The sequence below is a fragment of the Aplidium turbinatum genome, chromosome 4 (assembly GCF_918807975.1).
Source record: "Aplidium turbinatum chromosome 4, kaAplTurb1.1, whole genome shotgun sequence".
In the NCBI taxonomy this organism is placed as follows: domain Eukaryota; kingdom Metazoa; phylum Chordata; class Ascidiacea; order Aplousobranchia; family Polyclinidae; genus Aplidium; species Aplidium turbinatum.
The window spans coordinates 22,156,395-22,184,165 of record NC_137475.1 but is presented as its reverse complement, the minus strand read 5'-3'; the positions used below and the strand labels follow the sequence as shown (position 1 = coordinate 22,184,165).

General features: G+C 40.6%; 1 protein-coding gene across 1 annotated transcript in view; it reads left to right on the top strand.

Moving 5' to 3' along the window:
* The window catches only part of LOC145769531 (pleckstrin homology domain-containing family D member 1-like), a 162,581-nt gene that overhangs the window by 83,705 nt on the left and 51,105 nt on the right, over positions 1-27,771 (top strand). The window contains exons 7-8 of the mRNA XM_082581181.1: positions 22,622-22,716; positions 24,274-24,367. Of these exons, the coding sequence (XP_082437307.1) occupies positions 22,622-22,716; positions 24,274-24,367 (189 nt within the window). The remainder of the gene's footprint in view (positions 1-22,621; positions 22,717-24,273; positions 24,368-27,771) is intronic.

Genomic DNA, 27,771 nt, shown 5'->3' with positions numbered 1-27,771 from the left:
TTTGAAACATTACATTAAAAAGACAAAGCTCGTCAATTTACGAATTTTAGAAAGTAATCTTCCTATAGCCTACCTCTGCCGGACATCATTCTTTTTTTTTTTATAAAACTGTTGATTTTGACTCTGGATTAAAATAGTTTTTGATTGCAACAGACCAATCTATTCACCAAAGTTTAACTCAAGACTAAATCTTTCTGGACTAGACGGGAAGGTAACCAGAAAATATTAAAGACTTCGGTAGAAGATGCGCTATGGTTGCATTGCATGTTATCGCACTATATGGGAAAAACACTGAATCTCTGCAGAAACATTCTGCCTATACAAGACAAATGTTAGTCGCCAGAAGTTCATATAGCCTGGAATTAGAAACCAATAAACTTTTGCCTTGAGAAATTGTGTAAAATACAGGAAACCTGAAAATGCCATGGCAAAAGCATAGATTCGTGTAATTCCTGTAGCAGAACATATTATGGAAAACATGCCTAAAGTTTCAAGTTTCAAATAAGATGCTCTGAGATATTGATAAACATTATAGTTAGTGAACAAACATCATTGCCCCTATCACTAACGGCCCCTGACTGGTAAAACGAATATTATAAACAAAATATGGAATCGTTTCTTTGCAATTTGCTTTGTTTTTTAATATACTTCTTGCAAAACATTTCATTTTGCTTTTTTTCAAATCGCTTTTCATACAGTTTAATTTATTTTATTGCACTAAAAAAATATCGTTTTCAACAAACCTTATTCTTGTTCAAATTCATTTTATTTTGCAAGTTTTGTTTAAATTACGTTTGATTTCTGTGTGATTAACGCGTCTGTTTGAAGTAAAGCTTTTTAAATGGTAAGACTAGTTTGATCACTATTCAGTTCGTTTTTTACGCATTTGGTTACTGACCATTAACAATGTAACATTGCATACAAGTAGCACAATTATGGTTATTACTTTTATATTTATTGGGAAGTATTTCGTTGCAACAGTCTACTCTAGGTTGCTTGCATTGCAACGGGGAAGATATTGGTCAGCGTTATAACTGGTCACAGCGGTAAACCATAATCTCTTCGTGGGAAAATTGTAACGTAAGATTCCCAAATCCGTTCGTCTGCATGCAATGACCCAAAAATAAACACACTTTCGAAACGTCTATTCAAACAGTGTATTCCAGTAAAATTAGCCCGAGGCTATCGAAAATAGGTGTAACGCCTACACCTCTAAAAAAAACTGTCACTACAATACAGATTAATTGGATAAAAGACGGAACCTTTGTCCAGCTAGCAAGCACTAAGCCAACAGTTAAATGAGCGGCCAACTTTCAAGCAATCATTTTACGAATGACCAGAATAGATATCAATATCTCAAATTCACGTATGCAGTACTGTGACGCAATAATGAAAAACAATTATGAAGTCATTCAACAGGTGTTCGAGCTAGTGAACCAATGCATTCATGTTTAAACAGGCCCAAACAGGTCCAAACAGATTTAAACAGGTCTGACACAAGTCTTATTAACGCTGGTGCAATTTTGGCTCATGTTTTAGGAATTTCCATGACATAATATTCAGTAGACTTGAACGGTTTTTATATGACGTTTGATTTGGTGAAAATTGTCGGGAACATAGCGGCCCCTAGTTATGACAGTCTGACATGGCATAACTAAAAAGAATTGACGACAATTGTGAGCCAATGAATAAAAACACATGATACACTAATTGTTTGAATCACTCACGTTTAAGTTAATACGTAAATACAAAGGGCATGCAAAGAATGAACAACAATACGGAATAATACACGACGATACATGAAATTGGTACCATAGGTACACGCTAAAATGACGCTATATACAATAGTTGCGATAATAACCGACTGTTCCGGGCTCAGACAAGGGTCGGCCACCGCAGACAAAACCAGGCTCAAACCCTAACACTTAGGTGTTCTTTACGGGGGCGAGGCACGAAATATCCCTCAACACGTAGTCTACTTTTACTTTCCCCGTACTCTCATCATAGTTGCAGACGGCAACTTTGGCTCTACGAACCACAGGCTTCCCTTTCCTAATTTGTGGAACTACCTCATGCACCCTCCCAAGTTGATACTTCCCACGTTTACCAATGTCTTGGAGAGAACCTACCACTACAAGTTGACCAGGCTCCAAATTCTCGGCCATTTTTAGCCATTTTTTCCGGCCCTGAAGACCTGGCAAGTAAAAATCGATCCATTTATTCCAAAACTGCTGAGAAAGTGACAAATTGAACCGATAATCCCTTCTTAATTGGTCACGATCATGTGGTTGCCCAACAGCACAGTATGGGTCTAAGTATGGGGTCAAAAGTGAGGCAGGGGTGATGACAGTAAAATCCCTAGGGTCGTCACTCAAAGGTACCAAAGGGCGTTCGTTCACGATCCGAACGGCACTGCCTGTGTACGTAAGCAGTTCAATAAAATTGGGCTTACGAATTGAAGAGTCCAAAATGTGAAAGAAGTATTTGGTCATATCGGCCACGAAACCAAATCTTTCAAGCCGAAATCTAGCCAAGACATCTGCCAGAGGGTTTAACAAGTCGGACAAGTCAGGGCAAGAAGACATTACATCATTTACACAAGTTCCTCGAAATTCAGATTGTTTTAAAGCCTTCTTCCTTAAAGCAGCAGCTCTATCTGACGCCAACACAAAATTGTTAGGTAAATCAATATCTTCCTTCAACGGAACAGGTATCTCAAATCGACCATCTTTCAACTCAATATTCGGTTCGACAAGTTCTCTAGCCAAAATATCATTGCGAGACAATTCACAGGTTTCATTTTGCAAAGTCAAATCCTGAATGACTTTATTCAGGTCTGCTATTTCCATATCACGAGACTCAATTTTACGCTGAAAGCCAGAGATGACATCCGACTCTGAAGACGTCTGCACTCTGCACACTTTAGCAACGCTTTCAACTAAGGGTGACTTTCCACCACAAGCCAACCAACCGAGAGGAGTGAGCAAAGCATGCGGTTCACTACGATTGTCACCAACACGCTCTTTTTTTGCACACATCAAATAAGCGTTGTCATTGCCAATCAGTACATCTACAGTACTACAATCATTCAAATGAAACATATTCACGTCATGAAAATGACGGAAACCACTTAAATCTTGTTTATGAGGTAAAGTTTTAACATCGTCAGCCCAAGCTGGGTTAACCACCGAGGTTATATCACAAAACAGTTCATCAGTCTCTAACGACTGGATGTTGAGTTTAACAAGGTCAGCACAAGTAGGTTTCTGACCAGCCAGAGTATCTATTTTAAACGACGCTTTATCATACGGTTTAAGACCAAGTTCGCACACCAAGTCACTCGAAACAAAGGTCAACTGCGAACCAGGATCATGCTGACAATACACCAACTTCGATTTGCCAGTCATTGGATTCAAAACACGAGCAGCAGTAACGCGGTTAAAGGCTGCTTTAACATTTCCAATCTTAACATTACGCACAGGAACTCTGGCACCAGCATCATCTTTACCGACCGAATCCAGAGAATCACGTGACGTCACATAAAAATCATGCAGAAGAAAATAGTGTTTCCTATCGTTGTTAGGCCCACACTGACGACAGTTGTTTGCATGATTACAGTCCTTAACCATATGCTGGCGCAAACAGTTCAAGCATTTTCCAGCTTTCACAATGACATCTCTCCGACCTTTAGGTGTCAAGCGCAAAAATTCTTTACAATTAGACAAAAAATGATATTCAACTTGACCACGTGACGAACAACAAAAACATGCCGGTATGTCACTACGTCTGGCCACACCGCCGCGCGGTGCGCCAACAGCAGTCGAGTACTGCGAACTTCCTGACATGACATTATCATGGGGTTTTACAGACGTCTGCCTAACCGGACATGAAGGCAATTTTCCTTTGCCAAACTTTTTAAAATGCTGCGACTCACCAGAATCGCCCATTAGCATAATGCTAAAATCAGTCGACTTGCGCGTTTCCTCTCGTACTACAAATTCAAACAAACTCTGAAAAGTAGGTTCCTCAGTGCTACCATACTGATCACCTAAAAAGTCAAGATAACGCTGCTTAGCGTCAAACGGGAGTCGCTTAGCCAAATCCAGAACAAAACGTCCTTCTAATTTATCACGCTGACCATAAGCTTGCGCGTAAAGCAGACACTGCGACAATTCATCTTTAAACTCTTTCAGATCACTGGAAGAAGTCGAAGTCAATTTGCTACCATAGCGATACTTTCTAATTTCCGGTTCTGCGAAAAGACCTCCACGAACTCCAAAACGTTGAGACAAGCGAGCTAATGACATTTCTATCCTGTCTTCCTCTGACAAGCCAGGAGTGTCGGAAACCAAATTAGCAATCGTTTGTGCAGCTGTTCTAACACAAGCTGCTTGCAACAAAGTCAAACGAGTTCCCTTAAAGGGCGAAGCTGCCATCAAGGCCATAACACGATTTTTAAAGAAGACAAATGGCATATTATTACCATCGTAACCAATCAAGGCCGCCTTATCGAAGAACGTCCTACTATTTTGGTATTCAAAAAAGCAATCCTGTTGTTGAGAACTCGATTTAGCGGGAGAAGACAAGCTATATCCCTTAAGGGGCTGAGTGGGCTCAGTCACATGCACAGCCCGATCACGATCCTCAAACACGTTAAAATCAGGAGACACGATACGCCTCTCACAACCACCCAAATTACGTGTAGCTGGGCGATCAGCAACTAGCGGCGCAGAAAACTTTGAAGGGGGCAAAGCATTACTGCTAATGGCGGCCCCGTGACCTGAACGCTCTGGGGGAGGAGATCGGTTATAATTCACAGACCTTGGCTCTACAGCCTTCGGAAGACCCTTAGCCGCGGCCCCGAGACCTCCTGAAACATCTTGAAAAGATGTGGATTGTACTGGTCCACTTACAGATTGAACAGGCGTCTGGAAAAGGTTAGGTAAATTAAACTGCGATTGATGTTCACTTCTGGAATGCCTAGAAGAGCTCTTCTTAGAGCTACGCCGGGAGCCCGCCTCTGATCGATATTCAGCTAAAACTACCTCTTTTCGTTGTTCAGCCCTCAACTGAGCGTCTTTGAGTGCGAACTCAGCAGCTCTCGCTTCGGCTCTCGCGGCGGCCTCTGCAGCTCTCGCAGCAGCCTCAGCTCGTATGGCCTCAGCTTTCGCTTCGGCCTCAGCTTGTATCTGGAGCTCCTCTCGTTTTAACTGTAGGTTAATTTGTGTAACTATCCGTGACGAGCTCTCAGACATCCTAGTGCTTACGATTGAGGCGCTATCCTCAGGATGTATGTCAGCATCCAACCTATCTGAGAACTCACTTTCTTTTTGTTCGAAGTTATTTTTTAACGAGTTAAATTCGGGATCTACCCTATCACGAAGTTCTGCCAAGATTGCAGAGTTAACAATTTTACTCAAAAGAGCATGGAAATGCCGTAATTCCTCTTCTAAAGTAGATAACTTAGATCTAAAAATTAACAGTTCCTGCTTATCACTCAAAGAACCTAGGGCCACAGAAAGTTTCCCAATTTGAGTCAAAATATCCCGTCTAAGATGCCGGGCCTCTCGAACTGACTTAGCCTCATCGTTAATGGGTCCCTCCCCAGAATGGCCTGCCCGACCGCAAAGAACATCATCAGGCTTAAACTCAGTCGAGTCGACGGCGGTCGAGTCCCTGTCACCACCGAGTGTAGACATATTAAATGTCAGGGCTAAATTTAACAATTAAAAAAATTAAGTTACACAAACACACAAAATTATTACAGTAGTTATAAAAAACTTAACTGCAAAGACCGTAAAAATACAAAAAAGAATTTAAATGCACGATACCGTATCTGTACGAGTATGAAGTCCTAAAGTCCACAAAACTTGCTTGGATTCTTCCACTTGAATCTTCAAGCACAGATGGATTGCCTTTTAATCTTCTTTCTTGCCAATGAATGTCAAAGTTATTTTTCTTCTGTACCAAACTGAGAAGAAATGTCTTTACTTTTTAGCTTAAAGTTCTTCAGTTGCCTACCGAGAAGAAATGTCTTTAATTTTCTTTGCTTCTTTAGACTACCAACCAATAAGATCTTCTTTTATTATTTCTTTGCTTCTAAGTGCTTCTTGGCCTACCAACTAACTAACTTCGTCTTTTATTTTTTTATGCTTTTAGTGCTTCTTGGCCTACCAGCTAACAAGAACTCGTCTTTTATTTTTTATGCTGCCTGTGCTTCCGTACAAACACTAGCCAGAGAATCGTCTTTTATTTTTTATGGTCACAGCGGTAAACCATAATCTCTTCGTGGGAAAATTGTAACGTAAGATTCCCAAATCCGTTCGTCTGCATGCAATGACCCAAAAATAAACACACTTTCGAAACGTCTATTCAAACAGTGTATTCCAGTAAAATTAGCCCGAGGCTATCGAAAATAGGTGTAACGCCTATACCTCTAAAAAAAACTGTCACTACAATACAGATTAATTGGATAAAAGACGGAACCTTTGTCCAGCTAGCAAGCACTAAGCCAACAGTTAAATGAGCGGCCAACTTTCAAGCAATCATTTTACGAATGACCAGAATAGATATCAATATCTCAAATTCACGTATGCAGTACTGTGACGCAATAATGAAAAACAATTATGAAGTCATTCAACAGGTGTTCGAGCTAGTGAACCAATGCATTCATGTTTAAACAGGCCCAAACAGGTCCAAACAGATTTAAACAGGTCTGACACAAGTCTTATTAACGCTGGTGCAATTTTGGCTCATGTTTTAGGAATTTCCATGACGTAATATTCAGTAGACTTGAACGGTTTTTATATGACGTTTGATTTGGTGAAAATTGTCGGGAACATAGCGGCCCCTAGTTATGACAGTCTGACATGGCATAACTAAAAAGAATTGACGACAATTGTGAGCCAATGAATAAAAACACATGATACACTAATTGTTTGAATCACTCACGTTTAAGTTAATACGTAAATACAAAGGGCATGCAAAGAATGAACAACAATACGGAATAATACACGACGATACATGAAATTGGTACCATAGGTACACGCTAAAATGACGCTATATACAATAGTTGCGATAATAACCGACTGTTCCGGGCTCAGACAAGGGTCGGCCACCGCAGACAAAACCAGGCTCAAACCCTAACACTTAGGTGTTCTTTACGGGGGCGAGGCACGAAATATCCCTCAACACGTAGTCTACTTTTACTTTCCCCGTACTCTCATCATAGTTGCAGACGGCAACTTTGGCTCTACGAACCACAGGCTTCCCTTTCCTAATTTGTGGAACTACCTCATGCACCCTCCCAAGTTGATACTTCCCACGTTTACCAATGTCTTGGAGAGAACCTACCACTACAAGTTGACCAGGCTCCAAATTCTCGGCCATTTTTAGCCATTTTTTCCGGCCCTGAAGACCTGGCAAGTAAAAATCGATCCATTTATTCCAAAACTGCTGAGAAAGTGACAAATTGAACCGATAATCCCTTCTTAATTGGTCACGATCATGTGGTTGCCCAACAGCACAGTATGGGTCTAAGTATGGGGTCAAAAGTGAGGCAGGGGTGATGACAGTAAAATCCCTAGGGTCGTCACTCAAAGGTACCAAAGGGCGTTCGTTCACGATCCGAACGGCACTGCCTGTGTACGTAAGCAGTTCAATAAAATTGGGCTTACGAATTGAAGAGTCCAAAATGTGAAAGAAGTATTTGGTCATATCGGCCACGAAACCAAATCTTTCAAGCCGAAATCTAGCCAAGACATCTGCCAGAGGGTTTAACAAGTCGGACAAGTCAGGGCAAGAAGACATTACATCATTTACACAAGTTCCTCGAAATTCAGATTGTTTTAAAGCCTTCTTCCTTAAAGCAGCAGCTCTATCTGACGCCAACACAAAATTGTTAGGTAAATCAATATCTTCCTTCAACGGAACAGGTATCTCAAATCGACCATCTTTCAACTCAATATTCGGTTCGACAAGTTCTCTAGCCAAAATATCATTGCGAGACAATTCACAGGTTTCATTTTGCAAAGTCAAATCCTGAATGACTTTATTCAGGTCTGCTATTTCCATATCACGAGACTCAATTTTACGCTGAAAGCCAGAGATGACATCCGACTCTGAAGACGTCTGCACTCTGCACACTTTAGCAACGCTTTCAACTAAGGGTGACTTTCCACCACAAGCCAACCAACCGAGAGGAGTGAGCAAAGCATGCGGTTCACTACGATTGTCACCAACACGCTCTTTTTTTGCACACATCAAATAAGCGTTGTCATTGCCAATCAGTACATCTACAGTACTACAATCATTCAAATGAAACATATTCACGTCATGAAAATGACGGAAACCACTTAAATCTTGTTTATGAGGTAAAGTTTTAACATCGTCAGCCCAAGCTGGGTTAACCACCGAGGTTATATCACAAAACAGTTCATCAGTCTCTAACGACTGGATGTTGAGTTTAACAAGGTCAGCACAAGTAGGTTTCTGACCAGCCAGAGTATCTATTTTAAACGACGCTTTATCATACGGTTTAAGACCAAGTTCGCACACCAAGTCACTCGAAACAAAGGTCAACTGCGAACCAGGATCATGCTGACAATACACCAACTTCGATTTGCCAGTCATTGGATTCAAAACACGAGCAGCAGTAACGCGGTTAAAGGCTGCTTTAACATTTCCAATCTTAACATTACGCACAGGAACTCTGGCACCAGCATCATCTTTACCGACCGAATCCAGAGAATCACGTGACGTCACATAAAAATCATGCAGAAGAAAATAGTGTTTCCTATCGTTGTTAGGCCCACACTGACGACAGTTGTTTGCATGATTACAGTCCTTAACCATATGCTGGCGCAAACAGTTCAAGCATTTTCCAGCTTTCACAATGACATCTCTCCGACCTTTAGGTGTCAAGCGCAAAAATTCTTTACAATTAGACAAAAAATGATATTCAACTTGACCACGTGACGAACAACAAAAACATGCCGGTATGTCACTACGTCTGGCCACACCGCCGCGCGGTGCGCCAACAGCAGTCGAGTACTGCGAACTTCCTGACATGACATTATCATGGGGTTTTACAGACGTCTGCCTAACCGGACATGAAGGCAATTTTCCTTTGCCAAACTTTTTAAAATGCTGCGACTCACCAGAATCGCCCATTAGCATAATGCTAAAATCAGTCGACGTGCGCGTTTCCTCTCGTACTACAAATTCAAACAAACTCTGAAAAGTAGGTTCCTCAGTGCTACCATACTGATCACCTAAAAAGTCAAGATAACGCTGCTTAGCGTCAAACGGGAGTCGCTTAGCCAAATCCAGAACAAAACGTCCTTCTAATTTATCACGCTGACCATAAGCTTGCGCGTAAAGCAGACACTGCGACAATTCATCTTTAAACTCTTTCAGATCACTGGAAGAAGTCGAAGTCAATTTGCTACCATAGCGATACTTTCTAATTTCCGGTTCTGCGAAAAGACCTCCACGAACTCCAAAACGTTGAGACAAGCGAGCTAATGACATTTCTATCCTGTCTTCCTCTGACAAGCCAGGAGTGTCGGAAACCAAATTAGCAATCGTTTGTGCAGCTGTTCTAACACAAGCTGCTTGCAACAAAGTCAAACGAGTTCCCTTAAAGGGCGAAGCTGCCATCAAGGCCATAACACGATTTTTAAAGAAGACAAATGGCATATTATTACCATCGTAACCAATCAAGGCCGCCTTATCGAAGAACGTCCTACTATTTTGGTATTCAAAAAAGCAATCCTGTTGTTGAGAACTCGATTTAGCGGGAGAAGACAAGCTATATCCCTTAAGGGGCTGAGTGGGCTCAGTCACATGCACAGCCCGATCACGATCCTCAAACACGTTAAAATCAGGAGACACGATACGCCTCTCACAACCACCCAAATTACGTGTAGCTGGGCGATCAGCAACTAGCGGCGCAGAAAACTTTGAAGGGGGCAAAGCATTACTGCTAATGGCGGCCCCGTGACCTGAACGCTCTGGGGGAGGAGATCGGTTATAATTCACAGACCTTGGCTCTACAGCCTTCGGAAGACCCTTAGCCGCGGCCCCGAGACCTCCTGAAACATCTTGAAAAGATGTGGATTGTACTGGTCCACTTACAGATTGAACAGGCGTCTGGAAAAGGTTAGGTAAATTAAACTGCGATTGATGTTAACTTCTGGAATGCCTAGAAGAGCTCTTCTTAGAGCTACGCCGGGAGCCCGCCTCTGATCGATATTCAGCTAAAACTACCTCTTTTCGTTGTTCAGCCCTCAACTGAGCGTCTTTGAGTGCGAACTCAGCAGCTCTCGCTTCGGCTCTCGCGGCGGCCTCTGCAGCTCTCGCAGCAGCCTCAGCTCGTATGGCCTCAGCTTTCGCTTCGGCCTCAGCTTGTATCTGGAGCTCCTCTCGTTTTAACTGTAGGTTAATTTGTGTAACTATCCGTGACGAGCTCTCAGACATCCTAGTGCTTACGTTTGAGGCGCTATCCTCAGGATGTATGTCAGCATCCAACCTATCTGAGAACTCACTTTCTTTTTGTTCGAAGTTATTTTTTAACGAGTTAAATTCGGGATCTACCCTATCACGAAGTTCTGCCAAGATTGCAGAGTTAACAATTTTACTCAAAAGAGCATGGAAATGCCGTAATTCCTCTTCTAAAGTAGATAACTTAGATCTAAAAATTAACAGTTCCTGCTTATCACTCAAAGAACCTAGGGCCACAGAAAGTTTCCCAATTTGAGTCAAAATATCCCGTCTAAGATGCCGGGCCTCTCGAACTGACTTAGCCTCATCGTTAATGGGTCCCTCCCCAGAATGGCCTGCCCGACCGCAAAGAACATCATCAGGCTTAAACTCAGTCGAGTCGACGGCGGTCGAGTCCCTGTCACCACCGAGTGTAGACATATTAAATGTCAGGGCTAAATTTAACAATTAAAAAAATTAAGTTACACAAACACACAAAATTATTACAGTAGTTATAAAAAACTTAACTGCAAAGACCGTAAAAATACAAAAAAGAATTTAAATGCACGATACCGTATCTGTACGAGTATGAAGTCCTAAAGTCCACAAAACTTGCTTGGATTCTTCCACTTGAATCTTCAAGCACAGATGGATTGCCTTTTAATCTTCTTTCTTGCCAATGAATGTCAAAGTTATTTTTCTTCTGTACCAAACTGAGAAGAAATGTCTTTACTTTTTAGCTTAAAGTTCTTCAGTTGCCTACCGAGAAGAAATGTCTTTAATTTTCTTTGCTTCTTTAGACTACCAACCAATAAGATCTTCTTTTATTATTTCTTTGCTTCTAAGTGCTTCTTGGCCTACCAACTAACTAACTTCGTCTTTTATTTTTTTATGCTTTTAGTGCTTCTTGGCCTACCAGCTAACAAGAACTCGTCTTTTATTTTTTATGCTGCCTGTGCTTCCGTACAAACACTAGCCAGAGAATCGTCTTTTATTTTTTATGGTCACAGCGGTAAACCATAATCTCTTCGTGGGAAAATTGTAACGTAAGATTCCCAAATCCGTTCGTCTGCATGCAATGACCCAAAAATAAACACACTTTCGAAACGTCTATTCAAACAGTGTATTCCAGTAAAATTAGCCCGAGGCTATCGAAAATAGGTGTAACGCCTATACCTCTAAAAAAAACTGTCACTACAATACAGATTAATTGGATAAAAGACGGAACCTTTGTCCAGCTAGCAAGCACTAAGCCAACAGTTAAATGAGCGGCCAACTTTCAAGCAATCATTTTACGAATGACCAGAATAGATATCAATATCTCAAATTCACGTATGCAGTACTGTGACGCAATAATGAAAAACAATTATGAAGTCATTCAACAGGTGTTCGAGCTAGTGAACCAATGCATTCATGTTTAAACAGGCCCAAACAGGTCCAAACAGATTTAAACAGGTCTGACACAAGTCTTATTAACGCTGGTGCAATTTTGGCTCATGTTTTAGGAATTTCCATGACGTAATATTCAGTAGACTTGAACGGTTTTTATATGACGTTTGATTTGGTGAAAATTGTCGGGAACATAGCGGCCCCTAGTTATGACAGTCTGACATGGCATAACTAAAAAGAATTGACGACAATTGTGAGCCAATGAATAAAAACACATGATACACTAATTGTTTGAATCACTCACGTTTAAGTTAATACGTAAATACAAAGGGCATGCAAAGAATGAACAACAATACGGAATAATACACGACGATACATGAAATTGGTACCATAGGTACACGCTAAAATGACGCTATATACAATAGTTGCGATAATAACCGACTGTTCCGGGCTCAGACAAGGGTCGGCCACCGCAGACAAAACCAGGCTCAAACCCTAACACTTAGGTGTTCTTTACGGGGGCGAGGCACGAAATATCCCTCAACACGTAGTCTACTTTTACTTTCCCCGTACTCTCATCATAGTTGCAGACGGCAACTTTGGCTCTACGAACCACAGGCTTCCCTTTCCTAATTTGTGGAACTACCTCATGCACCCTCCCAAGTTGATACTTCCCACGTTTACCAATGTCTTGGAGAGAACCTACCACTACAAGTTGACCAGGCTCCAAATTCTCGGCCATTTTTAGCCATTTTTTCCGGCCCTGAAGACCTGGCAAGTAAAAATCGATCCATTTATTCCAAAACTGCTGAGAAAGTGACAAATTGAACCGATAATCCCTTCTTAATTGGTCACGATCATGTGGTTGCCCAACAGCACAGTATGGGTCTAAGTATGGGGTCAAAAGTGAGGCAGGGGTGATGACAGTAAAATCCCTAGGGTCGTCACTCAAAGGTACCAAAGGGCGTTCGTTCACGATCCGAACGGCACTGCCTGTGTACGTAAGCAGTTCAATAGAATTGGGCTTACGAATTGAAGAGTCCAAAATGTGAAAGAAGTATTTGGTCATATCGGCCACGAAACCAAATCTTTCAAGCCGAAATCTAGCCAAGACATCTGCCAGAGGGTTTAACAAGTCGGACAAGTCAGGGCAAGAAGACATTACATCATTTACACAAGTTCCTCGAAATTCAGATTGTTTTAAAGCCTTCTTCCTTAAAGCAGCAGCTCTATCTGACGCCAACACAAAATTGTTAGGTAAATCAATATCTTCCTTCAACGGAACAGGTATCTCAAATCGACCATCTTTCAACTCAATATTCGGTTCGACAAGTTCTCTAGCCAAAATATCATTGCGAGACAATTCACAGGTTTCATTTTGCAAAGTCAAATCCTGAATGACTTTATTCAGGTCTGCTATTTCCATATCACGAGACTCAATTTTACGCTGAAAGCCAGAGATGACATCCGACTCTGAAGACGTCTGCACTCTGCACACTTTAGCAACGCTTTCAACTAAGGGTGACTTTCCACCACAAGCCAACCAACCGAGAGGAGTGAGCAAAGCATGCGGTTCACTACGATTGTCACCAACACGCTCTTTTTTTGCACACATCAAATAAGCGTTGTCATTGCCAATCAGTACATCTACAGTACTACAATCATTCAAATGAAACATATTCACGTCATGAAAATGACGGAAACCACTTAAATCTTGTTTATGAGGTAAAGTTTTAACATCGTCAGCCCAAGCTGGGTTAACCACCGAGGTTATATCACAAAACAGTTCATCAGTCTCTAACGACTGGATGTTGAGTTTAACAAGGTCAGCACAAGTAGGTTTCTGACCAGCCAGAGTATCTATTTTAAACGACGCTTTATCATACGGTTTAAGACCAAGTTCGCACACCAAGTCACTCGAAACAAAGGTCAACTGCGAACCAGGATCATGCTGACAATACACCAACTTCGATTTGCCAGTCATTGGATTCAAAACACGAGCAGCAGTAACGCGGTTAAAGGCTGCTTTAACATTTCCAATCTTAACATTACGCACAGGAACTCTGGCACCAGCATCATCTTTACCGACCGAATCCAGAGAATCACGTGACGTCACATAAAAATCATGCAGAAGAAAATAGTGTTTCCTATCGTTGTTAGGCCCACACTGACGACAGTTGTTTGCATGATTACAGTCCTTAACCATATGCTGGCGCAAACAGTTCAAGCATTTTCCAGCTTTCACAATGACATCTCTCCGACCTTTAGGTGTCAAGCGCAAAAATTCTTTACAATTAGACAAAAAATGATATTCAACTTGACCACGTGACGAACAACAAAAACATGCCGGTATGTCACTACGTCTGGCCACACCGCCGCGCGGTGCGCCAACAGCAGTCGAGTACTGCGAACTTCCTGACATGACATTATCATGGGGTTTTACAGACGTCTGCCTAACCGGACATGAAGGCAATTTTCCTTTGCCAAACTTTTTAAAATGCTGCGACTCACCAGAATCGCCCATTAGCATAATGCTAAAATCAGTCGACTTGCGCGTTTCCTCTCGTACTACAAATTCAAACAAACTCTGAAAAGTAGGTTCCTCAGTGCTACCATACTGATCACCTAAAAAGTCAAGATAACGCTGCTTAGCGTCAAACGGGAGTCGCTTAGCCAAATCCAGAACAAAACGTCCTTCTAATTTATCACGCTGACCATAAGCTTGCGCGTAAAGCAGACACTGCGACAATTCATCTTTAAACTCTTTCAGATCACTGGAAGAAGTCGAAGTCAATTTGCTACCATAGCGATACTTTCTAATTTCCGGTTCTGCGAAAAGACCTCCACGAACTCCAAAACGTTGAGACAAGCGAGCTAATGACATTTCTATCCTGTCGTCCTCTGACAAGCCAGGAGTGTCGGAAACCAAATTAGCAATCGTTTGTGCAGCTGTTCTAACACAAGCTGCTTGCAACAAAGTCAAACGAGTTCCCTTAAAGGGCGAAGCTGCCATCAAGGCCATAACACGATTTTTAAAGAAGACAAATGGCATATTATTACCATCGTAACCAATCAAGGCCGCCTTATCGAAGAACGTCCTACTATTTTGGTATTCAAAAAAGCAATCCTGTTGTTGAGAACTCGATTTAGCGGGAGAAGACAAGCTATATCCCTTAAGGGGCTGAGTGGGCTCAGTCACATGCACAGCCCGATCACGATCCTCAAACACGTTAAAATCAGGAGACACGATACGCCTCTCACAACCACCCAAATTACGTGTAGCTGGGCGATCAGCAACTAGCGGCGCAGAAAACTTTGAAGGGGGCAAAGCATTACTGCTAATGGCGGCCCCGTGACCTGAACGCTCTGGGGGAGGAGATCGGTTATAATTCACAGACCTTGGCTCTACAGCCTTCGGAAGACCCTTAGCCGCGGCCCCGAGACCTCCTGAAACATCTTGAAAAGATGTGGATTGTACTGGTCCACTTACAGATTGAACAGGCGTCTGGAAAAGGTTAGGTAAATTAAACTGCGATTGATGTTCACTTCTGGAATGCCTAGAAGAGCTCTTCTTAGAGCTACGCCGGGAGCCCGCCTCTGATCGATATTCAGCTAAAACTACCTCTTTTCGTTGTTCAGCCCTCAACTGAGCGTCTTTGAGTGCGAACTCAGCAGCTCTCGCTTCGGCTCTCGCGGCGGCCTCTGCAGCTCTCGCAGCAGCCTCAGCTCGTATGGCCTCAGCTTTCGCTTCGGCCTCAGCTTGTATCTGGAGCTCCTCTCGTTTTAACTGTAGGTTAATTTGTGTAACTATCCGTGACGAGCTCTCAGACATCCTAGTGCTTACGTTTGAGGCGCTATCCTCAGGATGTATGTCAGCATCCAACCTATCTGAGAACTCACTTTCTTTTTGTTCGAAGTTATTTTTTAACGAGTTAAATTCGGGATCTACCCTATCACGAAGTTCTGCCAAGATTGCAGAGTTAACAATTTTACTCAAAAGAGCATGGAAATGCCGTAATTCCTCTTCTAAAGTAGATAACTTAGATCTAAAAATTAACAGTTCCTGCTTATCACTCAAAGAACCTAGGGCCACAGAAAGTTTCCCAATTTGAGTCAAAATATCCCGTCTAAGATGCCGGGCCTCTCGAACTGACTTAGCCTCATCGTTAATGGGTCCCTCCCCAGAATGGCCTGCCCGACCGCAAAGAACATCATCAGGCTTAAACTCAGTCGAGTCGACGGCGGTCGAGTCCCTGTCACCACCGAGTGTAGACATATTAAATGTCAGGGCTAAATTTAACAATTAAAAAAATTAAGTTACACAAACACACAAAATTATTACAGTAGTTATAAAAAACTTAACTGCAAAGACCGTAAAAATACAAAAAAGAATTTAAATGCACGATACCGTATCTGTACGAGTATGAAGTCCTAAAGTCCACAAAACTTGCTTGGATTCTTCCACTTGAATCTTCAAGCACAGATGGATTGCCTTTTAATCTTCTTTCTTGCCAATGAATGTCAAAGTTATTTTTCTTCTGTACCAAACTGAGAAGAAATGTCTTTACTTTTTAGCTTAAAGTTCTTCAGTTGCCTACCGAGAAGAAATGTCTTTAATTTTCTTTGCTTCTTTAGACTACCAACCAATAAGATCTTCTTTTATTATTTCTTTGCTTCTAAGTGCTTCTTGGCCTACCAACTAACTAACTTCGTCTTTTATTTTTTTATGCTTTTAGTGCTTCTTGGCCTACCAGCTAACAAGAACTCGTCTTTTATTTTTTATGCTGCCTGTGCTTCCGTACAAACACTAGCCAGAGAATCGTCTTTTATTTTTTATGGTCACAGCGGTAAACCATAATCTCTTCGTGGGAAAATTGTAACGTAAGATTCCCAAATCCGTTCGTCTGCATGCAATGACCCAAAAATAAACACACTTTCGAAACGTCTATTCAAACAGTGTATTCCAGTAAAATTAGCCCGAGGCTATCGAAAATAGGTGTAACGCCTATACCTCTAAAAAAAACTGTCACTACAATACAGATTAATTGGATAAAAGACGGAACCTTTGTCCAGCTAGCAAGCACTAAGCCAACAGTTAAATGAGCGGCCAACTTTCAAGCAATCATTTTACGAATGACCAGAATAGATATCAATATCTCAAATTCACGTATGCAGTACTGTGACGCAATAATGAAAAACAATTATGAAGTCATTCAACAGGTGTTCGAGCTAGTGAACCAATGCATTCATGTTTAAACAGGCCCAAACAGGTCCAAACAGATTTAAACAGGTCTGACACAAGTCTTATTAACGCTGGTGCAATTTTGGCTCATGTTTTAGGAATTTCCATGACGTAATATTCAGTAGACTTGAACGGTTTTTATATGACGTTTGATTTGGTGAAAATTGTCGGGAACATAGCGGCCCCTAGTTATGACAGTCTGACATGGCATAACTAAAAAGAATTGACGACAATTGTGAGCCAATGAATAAAAACACATGATACACTAATTGTTTGAATCACTCACGTTTAAGTTAATACGTAAATACAAAGGGCATGCAAAGAATGAACAACAATACGGAATAATACACGACGATACATGAAATTGGTACCATAGGTACACGCTAAAATGACGCTATATACAATAGTTGCGATAATAACCGACTGTTCCGGGCTCAGACAAGGGTCGGCCACCGCAGACAAAACCAGGCTCAAACCCTAACACTTAGGTGTTCTTTACGGGGGCGAGGCACGAAATATCCCTCAACACGTAGTCTACTTTTACTTTCCCCGTACTCTCATCATAGTTGCAGACGGCAACTTTGGCTCTACGAACCACAGGCTTCCCTTTCCTAATTTGTGGAACTACCTCATGCACCCTCCCAAGTTGATACTTCCCACGTTTACCAATGTCTTGGAGAGAACCTACCACTACAAGTTGACCAGGCTCCAAATTCTCGGCCATTTTTAGCCATTTTTTCCGGCCCTGAAGACCTGGCAAGTAAAAATCGATCCATTTATTCCAAAACTGCTGAGAAAGTGACAAATTGAACCGATAATCCCTTCTTAATTGGTCACGATCATGTGGTTGCCCAACAGCACAGTATGGGTCTAAGTATGGGGTCAAAAGTGAGGCAGGGGTGATGACAGTAAAATCCCTAGGGTCGTCACTCAAAGGTACCAAAGGGCGTTCGTTCACGATCCGAACGGCACTGCCTGTGTACGTAAGCAGTTCAATAAAATTGGGCTTACGAATTGAAGAGTCCAAAATGTGAAAGAAGTATTTGGTCATATCGGCCACGAAACCAAATCTTTCAAGCCGAAATCTAGCCAAGACATCTGCCAGAGGGTTTAACAAGTCGGACAAGTCAGGGCAAGAAGACATTACATCATTTACACAAGTTCCTCGAAATTCAGATTGTTTTAAAGCCTTCTTCCTTAAAGCAGCAGCTCTATCTGACGCCAACACAAAATTGTTAGGTAAATCAATATCTTCCTTCAACGGAACAGGTATCTCAAATCGACCATCTTTCAACTCAATATTCGGTTCGACAAGTTCTCTAGCCAAAATATCATTGCGAGACAATTCACAGGTTTCATTTTGCAAAGTCAAATCCTGAATGACTTTATTCAGGTCTGCTATTTCCATATCACGAGACTCAATTTTACGCTGAAAGCCAGAGATGACATCCGACTCTGAAGACGTCTGCACTCTGCACACTTTAGCAACGCTTTCAACTAAGGGTGACTTTCCACCACAAGCCAACCAACCGAGAGGAGTGAGCAAAGCATGCGGTTCACTACGATTGTCACCAACACGCTCTTTTTTTGCACACATCAAATAAGCGTTGTCATTGCCAATCAGTACATCTACAGTACTACAATCATTCAAATGAAACATATTCACGTCATGAAAATGACGGAAACCACTTAAATCTTGTTTATGAGGTAAAGTTTTAACATCGTCAGCCCAAGCTGGGTTAACCACCGAGGTTATATCACAAAACAGTTCATCAGTCTCTAACGACTGGATGTTGAGTTTAACAAGGTCAGCACAAGTAGGTTTCTGACCAGCCAGAGTATCTATTTTAAACGACGCTTTATCATACGGTTTAAGACCAAGTTCGCACACCAAGTCACTCGAAACAAAGGTCAACTGCGAACCAGGATCATGCTGACAATACACCAACTTCGATTTGCCAGTCATTGGATTCAAAACACGAGCAGCAGTAACGCGGTTAAAGGCTGCTTTAACATTTCCAATCTTAACATTACGCACAGGAACTCTGGCACCAGCATCATCTTTACCGACCGAATCCAGAGAATCACGTGACGTCACATAAAAATCATGCAGAAGAAAATAGTGTTTCCTATCGTTGTTAGGCCCACACTGACGACAGTTGTTTGCATGATTACAGTCCTTAACCATATGCTGGCGCAAACAGTTCAAGCATTTTCCAGCTTTCACAATGACATCTCTCCGACCTTTAGGTGTCAAGCGCAAAAATTCTTTACAATTAGACAAAAAATGATATTCAACTTGACCACGTGACGAACAACAAAAACATGCCGGTATGTCACTACGTCTGGCCACACCGCCGCGCGGTGCGCCAACAGCAGTCGAGTACTGCGAACTTCCTGACATGACATTATCATGGGGTTTTACAGACGTCTGCCTAACCGGACATGAAGGCAATTTTCCTTTGCCAAACTTTTTAAAATGCTGCGACTCACCAGAATCGCCCATTAGCATAATGCTAAAATCAGTCGACTTGCGCGTTTCCTCTCGTACTACAAATTCAAACAAACTCTGAAAAGTAGGTTCCTCAGTGCTACCATACTGATCACCTAAAAAGTCAAGATAACGCTGCTTAGCGTCAAACGGGAGTCGCTTAGCCAAATCCAGAACAAAACGTCCTTCTAATTTATCACGCTGACCATAAGCTTGCGCGTAAAGCAGACACTGCGACAATTCATCTTTAAACTCTTTCAGATCACTGGAAGAAGTCGAAGTCAATTTGCTACCATAGCGATACTTTCTAATTTCCGGTTCTGCGAAAAGACCTCCACGAACTCCAAAACGTTGAGACAAGCGAGCTAATGACATTTCTATCCTGTCTTCCTCTGACAAGCCAGGAGTGTCGGAAACCAAATTAGCAATCGTTTGTGCAGCTGTTCTAACACAAGCTGCTTGCAACAAAGTCAAACGAGTTCCCTTAAAGGGCGAAGCTGCCATCAAGGCCATAACACGATTTTTAAAGAAGACAAATGGCATATTATTACCATCGTAACCAATCAAGGCCGCCTTATCGAAGAACGTCCTACTATTTTGGTATTCAAAAAAGCAATCCTGTTGTTGAGAACTCGATTTAGCGGGAGAAGACAAGCTATATCCCTTAAGGGGCTGAGTGGGCTCAGTCACATGCACAGCCCGATCACGATCCTCAAACACGTTAAAATCAGGAGACACGATACGCCTCTCACAACCACCCAAATTACGTGTAGCTGGGCGATCAGCAACTAGCGGCGCAGAAAACTTTGAAGGGGGCAAAGCATTACTGCTAATGGCGGCCCCGTGACCTGTACGCTCTGGGGGAGGAGATCGGTTATAATTCACAGACCTTGGCTCTACAGCCTTCGGAAGACCCTTAGCCGCGGCCCCGAGACCTCCTGAAACATCTTGAAAAGATGTGGATTGTACTGGTCCACTTACAGATTGAACAGGCGTCTGGAAAAGGTTAGGTAAATTAAACTGCGATTGATGTTCACTTCTGGAATGCCTAGAAGAGCTCTTCTTAGAGCTACGCCGGGAGCCCGCCTCTGATCGATATTCAGCTAAAACTACCTCTTTTCGTTGTTCAGCCCTCAACTGAGCGTCTTTGAGTGCGAACTCAGCAGCTCTCGCTTCGGCTCTCGCGGCGGCCTCTGCAGCTCTCGCAGCAGCCTCAGCTCGTATGGCCTCAGCTTTCGCTTCGGCCTCAGCTTGTATCTGGAGCTCCTCTCGTTTTAACTGTAGGTTAATTTGTGTAACTATCCGTGACGAGCTCTCAGACATCCTAGTGCTTACGTTTGAGGCGCTATCCTCAGGATGTATGTCAGCATCCAACCTATCTGAGAACTCACTTTCTTTTTGTTCGAAGTTATTTTTTAACGAGTTAAATTCGGGATCTACCCTATCACGAAGTTCTGCCAAGATTGCAGAGTTAACAATTTTACTCAAAAGAGCATGGAAATGCCGTAATTCCTCTTCTAAAGTAGATAACTTAGATCTAAAAATTAACAGTTCCTGCTTATCACTCAAAGAACCTAGGGCCACAGAAAGTTTCCCAATTTGAGTCAAAATATCCCGTCTAAGATGCCGGGCCTCTCGAACTGACTTAGCCTCATCGTTAATGGGTCCCTCCCCAGAATGGCCTGCCCGACCGCAAAGAACATCATCAGGCTTAAACTCAGTCGAGTCGACGGCGGTCGAGTCCCTGTCACCACCGAGTGTAGACATATTAAATGTCAGGGCTAAATTTAACAATTAAAAAAATTAAGTTACACAAACACACAAAATTATTACAGTAGTTATAAAAAACTTAACTGCAAAGACCGTAAAAATACAAAAAAGAATTTAAATGCACGATACCGTATCTGTACGAGTATGAAGTCCTAAAGTCCACAAAACTTGCTTGGATTCTTCCACTTGAATCTTCAAGCACAGATGGATTGCCTTTTAATCTTCTTTCTTGCCAATGAATGTCAAAGTTATTTTTCTTCTGTACCAAACTGAGAAGAAATGTCTTTACTTTTTAGCTTAAAGTTCTTCAGTTGCCTACCGAGAAGAAATGTCTTTAATTTTCTTTGCTTCTTTGGACTACCAACCAATAAGATCTTCTTTTATTATTTCTTTGCTTCTAAGTGCTTCTTGGCCTACCAACTAACTAACTTCGTCTTTTATTTTTTTATGCTTTTAGTGCTTCTTGGCCTACCAGCTAACAAGAACTCGTCTTTTATTTTTTATGCTGCCTGTGCTTCCGTACAAACACTAGCCAGAGAATCGTCTTTTATTTTTTATGGTCACAGCGGTAAACCATAATCTCTTCGTGGGAAAATTGTAACGTAAGATTCCCAAATCCGTTCGTCTGCATGCAATGACCCAAAAATAAACACACTTTCGAAACGTCTATTCAAACAGTGTATTCCAGTAAAATTAGCCCGAGGCTATCGAAAATAGGTGTAACGCCTATACCTCTAAAAAAAACTGTCACTACAATACAGATTAATTGGATAAAAGACGGAACCTTTGTCCAGCTAGCAAGCACTAAGCCAACAGTTAAATGAGCGGCCAACTTTCAAGCAATCATTTTACGAATGACCAGAATAGATATCAATATCTCAAATTCACGTATGCAGTACTGTGACGCAATAATGAAAAACAATTATGAAGTCATTCAACAGGTGTTCGAGCTAGTGAACCAATGCATTCATGTTTAAACAGGCCCAAACAGGTCCAAACAGATTTAAACAGGTCTGACACAAGTCTTATTAACGCTGGTGCAATTTTGGCTCATGTTTTAGGAATTTCCATGACGTAATATTCAGTAGACTTGAACGGTTTTTATATGACGTTTGATTTGGTGAAAATTGTCGGGAACAATAACTCATTAGAAAACATCACTGTAGCCTACTGTACACAGCCTACGTTTGTAAGATAAAAATAAAAGAATGAACGTGCTGTATCTTTACACTACGTTGGATTTGCAGGTATTGGAACAGTTTAATTTGGAGCTGGAAGAGGAGAAAGCACGAATCGAAACTTTAGTAAATGAGCTTCAAGACACCCAAGACCATATTCGAAGGTTTGGTTTTTACAGACTTGTTCAATTGTGTCTGAGCAAAAATGGAAAAAAGGAAATTATACTCACCACCTGTGGCGTATTCAGGATTTTCGTAAGGGAAGGGCATTTTAATTTTTTTAAAGAAAGTGGTCTATTTGCTAACATGAGCTACTGTAGCTCAGACTTGCGATATCTATTCTACATCAACAATGTGGTATCGCTGAAACATTAATGCGCGTTAAAAGTGAACTTGTCACTAAAACGAAGCCTAGTGCTGGTGGATGCAGTTGAATCTCCGTTGGCAAAACAGGTGTCTTGACGTCAGTTGCTGGGAGGCCTGGCCTTAGTTGAACGGTTAATTGAGGTGAATGCATGCACTGTGAGACGAGACCAGTGCGGTGGCAAAGAAATGGACAAGTAGATGGCGACGATAACTGATCTGTTCTACGTCAAATTAAGATTAGTGTGCAGTCGTGATTAGTGTAAAATTGCCATGGCAGCAGTAAGCTTCGGTTTGTATTGACGGTATAGTTCTGAAAAGGTCGTTTTGCCTTGAATAAAAAACAACTTAACCTCTTTGTTTTTTTGATTAATTTTTATTAAAGATCTAACAAATCAGAGTTGCTAGATTTTTCGCACAGTGTACGGTAGATCCAAAATATTGCCAATTTGTCTAGTTCATAGCAATTTGATGTTAACTAACGTTTTCATTTATTGCAGGGTATTTTACTAGAGATCTTAAATTGATTGTTATTGTGCATCACAAGATATAATATACTATTTATACATTTTTTTTATCTATTTTATACTCTCATTAGCTCTTCCTCGGTATAGCCTACGTTGTCAATGTCTATATGATTGAGATAAATGAATTTTAAAATGTCTTTTAAAAAGCGAAATGGTGATGCAGTGTCTGGAATAAGAAAAACATGTTACGTTTTATTAAAACTTGAGATCGCATTAACGATTGGCTAATTGGCAAAGTTACAAGACTGTATAGCCTACAATGATGTTAATTTTTTTGAAACACCCTGTATTTTGCAGCGCGTTGATGCAGTGGATGCAGTTGATACAGGAATTGTTTGGTTTGGGTTTTGAATCTTTATCATCGGACTGACAAAGCCTTAATAGGTTATTCCTGATAGTTTCGCACACTTGTAGACTTGCAGAGGCCTTTGACGCAGGGCCAGTTATCGAGATTGGCAGAGTGAAGTTTTCTGATTGTTGAAGTGTTGTTGCCGGGGAATTATTCCATTCACTGGGTGCCGCTGAATGAAGAGCAGTCCTGAAATGCGTTGCTCAAGCGCACACCCCGAGAGCCGAACCAGCGCCGCATGATCTTGAGTCGAGCGCGTAACCACTGAGCTAACGGGCGGACGAGCGGATTTTACATGGTTTTGTTAGGCAAGTAGTTCACTATGGTTCACTGTGAGAAATCGTCGAACTGTGGACCTCCCAACTAGGCTATCGAGTGAACAGTTTAATTTTAATGGCCGAGGTCGACAACATCTTTGCATAAATTTCTTGTTCAATTTGACGTTTTTAGGCTGTTGCTGTAATAATATGTTTTAAACACAGAGAACTGGAAGAAACAACAGACGCTTGTATGCTGTTGGAAAGCGACAGAGAGCTAATGATCAATTCAACAAGACAACTAAAGAATTCGATCGAGGTTTTCATCTTTTTTTTTCCATTAAACAACTCTCAATAATTCATTCAGTTTAATCAAAAAATTCAAGTTTTTCAACATTGCAACAGCAATCACCATTCATCAACATTTGCAATACGCGTTGTAGCGGTTTTTCCTTGTAAATTTTGAACAAAGCATTTAATCTAACAGTGGCGGCCGGTGGCTATTTTTAATTGACAGTCTGCAAAATGTTTTACTGATACAGCTTAAAAACTTCCTGCTGAGGATTCGCTTCATTGGTAACTTGCGCACTGGTTGTATGATGGTAGACAGAAGTATGCTCGGTAGCGTTGATAGGGAAGTTCAGAGGGCACCTTTGCACCTGGGCTCATTTTAGGAGCCCGGTGTTGTTCAAAACGCCGCGTGCCAAATAAATAGAAAGCTATAACTTTAGGCTTGTAGGCCTAAGTATGTTTGGATGCAATGCGTTACTTTCGGTACTAAACTACAATGTTATGTCATATGTAAGCTCGTGTAATTTAAAACAAATTATTTTTATGGTGTCCGGATTTTTTCAAATGTTGCTTTCCAAATATGTAACATTGCATTGCCACAACAAAAAGCAAGTAGGCTACTTTAGTGTTATAATAACCATATTTAGATGCAGTAGCCTATATATTACGCCTACATTCTAGTACCAAAATTATCAGATTACGCCATTTATAGGCCTATGTAGTTTTAAAAAATAACCTGTAAGGGGCCCAAATTTTTTCAAATCACCATCTGACAAGATGCTTAACATAGAAATTTGTCAAGAAAAGACCACAATCCAACACTTCCAATCTTCCATTTTTCCATAGTAGGCTACTCATCTTCCAATATCATACCAAACTGAACTTTTAAAAAGTATTAAATAAGGGCTTAGATACTTTAAATGCTTATCTTCATTCTTGTGACAACTTTATTTAAATACATTGATGTAATTTCCAGTACCGACTATTGTTATTATTATTACTGGTATTTCACTTGGCTTTAAAGATAATGTTAGAAGCTCAGGTTTTTCAAACGCAGTGTGTTAAATACCAGTACTTAACATTGACAACAAAAAACTAATTGTCTACTTTAGCCATCTTTAAATATTGCAAGCCTTGTGACAGCTGTATCAAATACTTTAGTACTAGAAGCACCATGTAGGCTATTGTAGCATAATTATTCTATAGTTTAATAAATATAACTCTAGACCTTTTCAAATTTTTGCATATTGATTACTCTAGAGCAGGGTTTCGACCTTTTTCCACCGCGACCCCCTCAGAGCAATCAACGTAGCCTCGCGACCCCCCATGAAAATATTCAACAAAAATATATTTAATGCAAAATTTAACTAAATTCGATTCATGTCGACATCTAGTTTTGTTTAGTTTTGCTGTTCCAATGTCAACTTCTGAAACTAAAAATGTCTTTTTGCGATGTCACTACGCTTTTATTACATATCCTCCGATTTTTATTTCCATTTTTATCAAGCTTAGCTAGATAATAGGAGAAAAGTAATGAGAATAATCAACATTTTTGCCTTTTAACCATTTGAATTTAGTGCAATCTTTTATGGATGTATTGAAATCAATTTCAGTGAGATGGTTGGTGCTGCATATTTTTAACAATTAAGCTTGTCAATGCGTGCACCTGTTGCTAAAAGAACTTTCAAACAAAATAGCCTACACTAAATTTTTTCAATGCCATTGGAAACCATACTGAGAAATTTATATTTTGCATAGGATTCTACATAATTTTGCTTTTTTGCCATAGCGTGGTTACTAGTAAACTTTAGTCTGCACAGTGCACAAAGCAACGCACAAGAACTTGGTGAAAAATATCGAACGCTTTCCTATAGTTAAAGCCTTGCAACGTCTGAAAGCATAAACAATGGAATAACCTCAGGTCAGGGAATGATCGATGGCAAAAAAACACCGTTTTTAATCTTTTTTGGCAAAAACAATCGAAAACGATACACTGGATTTTCAGACACCTCGCGACCCTCCAAAAACCGGCTCGCATCCCCAGGTGGAAAACCCCTACTCTAGAGGCCTACTGCCCAAAAACTAGCCTACTGTTTCTAGTTATAACAGAAAGACCTATTGGATAAAGTTTATGCAGTAACAGGAATGCAGTATTCTACATTTTACACTTATTCAATGTTTGCAGTTTTGTTTGACTGATTGGTAGGCTAATAAACTAACAAACTATTTTATTTGTTAAATTTTGTATCAATGAAGATTGTATCGCCTAACAATAGAGTAGGGTTACAAACCATCGGCGGATGGTGACCATTCTTTTGGATGTTCACATCTTTTGGAACACTTCAAAGACATACTTGATTGTGCAGGGACTCTTTATATCACATCACTTTATTTTGATATGATTTGAACAATTATTGAAAAAAACGGCAAACCTAGTGTGCCATTAAAGCTTGTTAATGAAATGTTTATTTTGTTATAACCACAAATCTTAAGCCAACAAGTTTTTTAGTGGTTTGTGAAAAGTGTGAAGCTGAAATAAGATATTAAATGTGGAGTATTGCTAATCAGCCTCCCTAACAAGGTACTTAGTGAAGACTTTCAAATAGCATCTATATACTACATAGCTATCACATGTTACATTCATACTTTTGCTGTTAACCAAAATATTAAAAACATGTTTAGAATGTTAAAATTGCATTTAAATGATTGATTGTGTCATTTCTTAGAAATGAATCACTTTTCTGTCCCACAATTCGTTCAAGCAAGAAGTCATGCAGAATTTTTCAATCTTTATGGCTAAATTAAAGTTTTCTGTTTCGTAAAGCAGAGAATGTAGATTTCTAATCTTTTCAAGTAAATGATCTTTCAGCTAAACATGAAATAAAAAAATTGGGATCAAAGTTTTTCAGATTTTTTTACTATTTGTACTGTGGGCAAATGTATGAAGATTGATAAACAAATTTATGTCTGTAACTACAAATATTTCTATCCTGTTAGTCTACTAAGTAGCCTACAAATAATAAATAGTTGTCTGTTAATTTTGCATATTATCGAAACATAAACAGATGATACAACTTTTTAAAAACATCAAACTATGTTTATTTAGTAGCTGCCCAAACACTATTATACAACATAGTAATTGTATTGCAAAAGTTTAATAAAATGGAAAGAAATAGTCTGTTACTTTGAACCATTGCATAAAGAAACTAACCACATTTAAGGAATTTGTAAGTTTGTAGGTTCCAATTGGGCATAGTAGGCTACTAGACTAATCGTGTAAATAAACAAAGTTGGGGTTTTAAGCAAATTGTGTCATGTTGGTTTGGGCATTTTCGTAAAAGATTAGCTTTGATGCAAGAGAGTTATTAATTCAATATTGTTTGGCTGGTCAAATTAATATGATACAGTTTTAAACGTACAAATTGATACGAT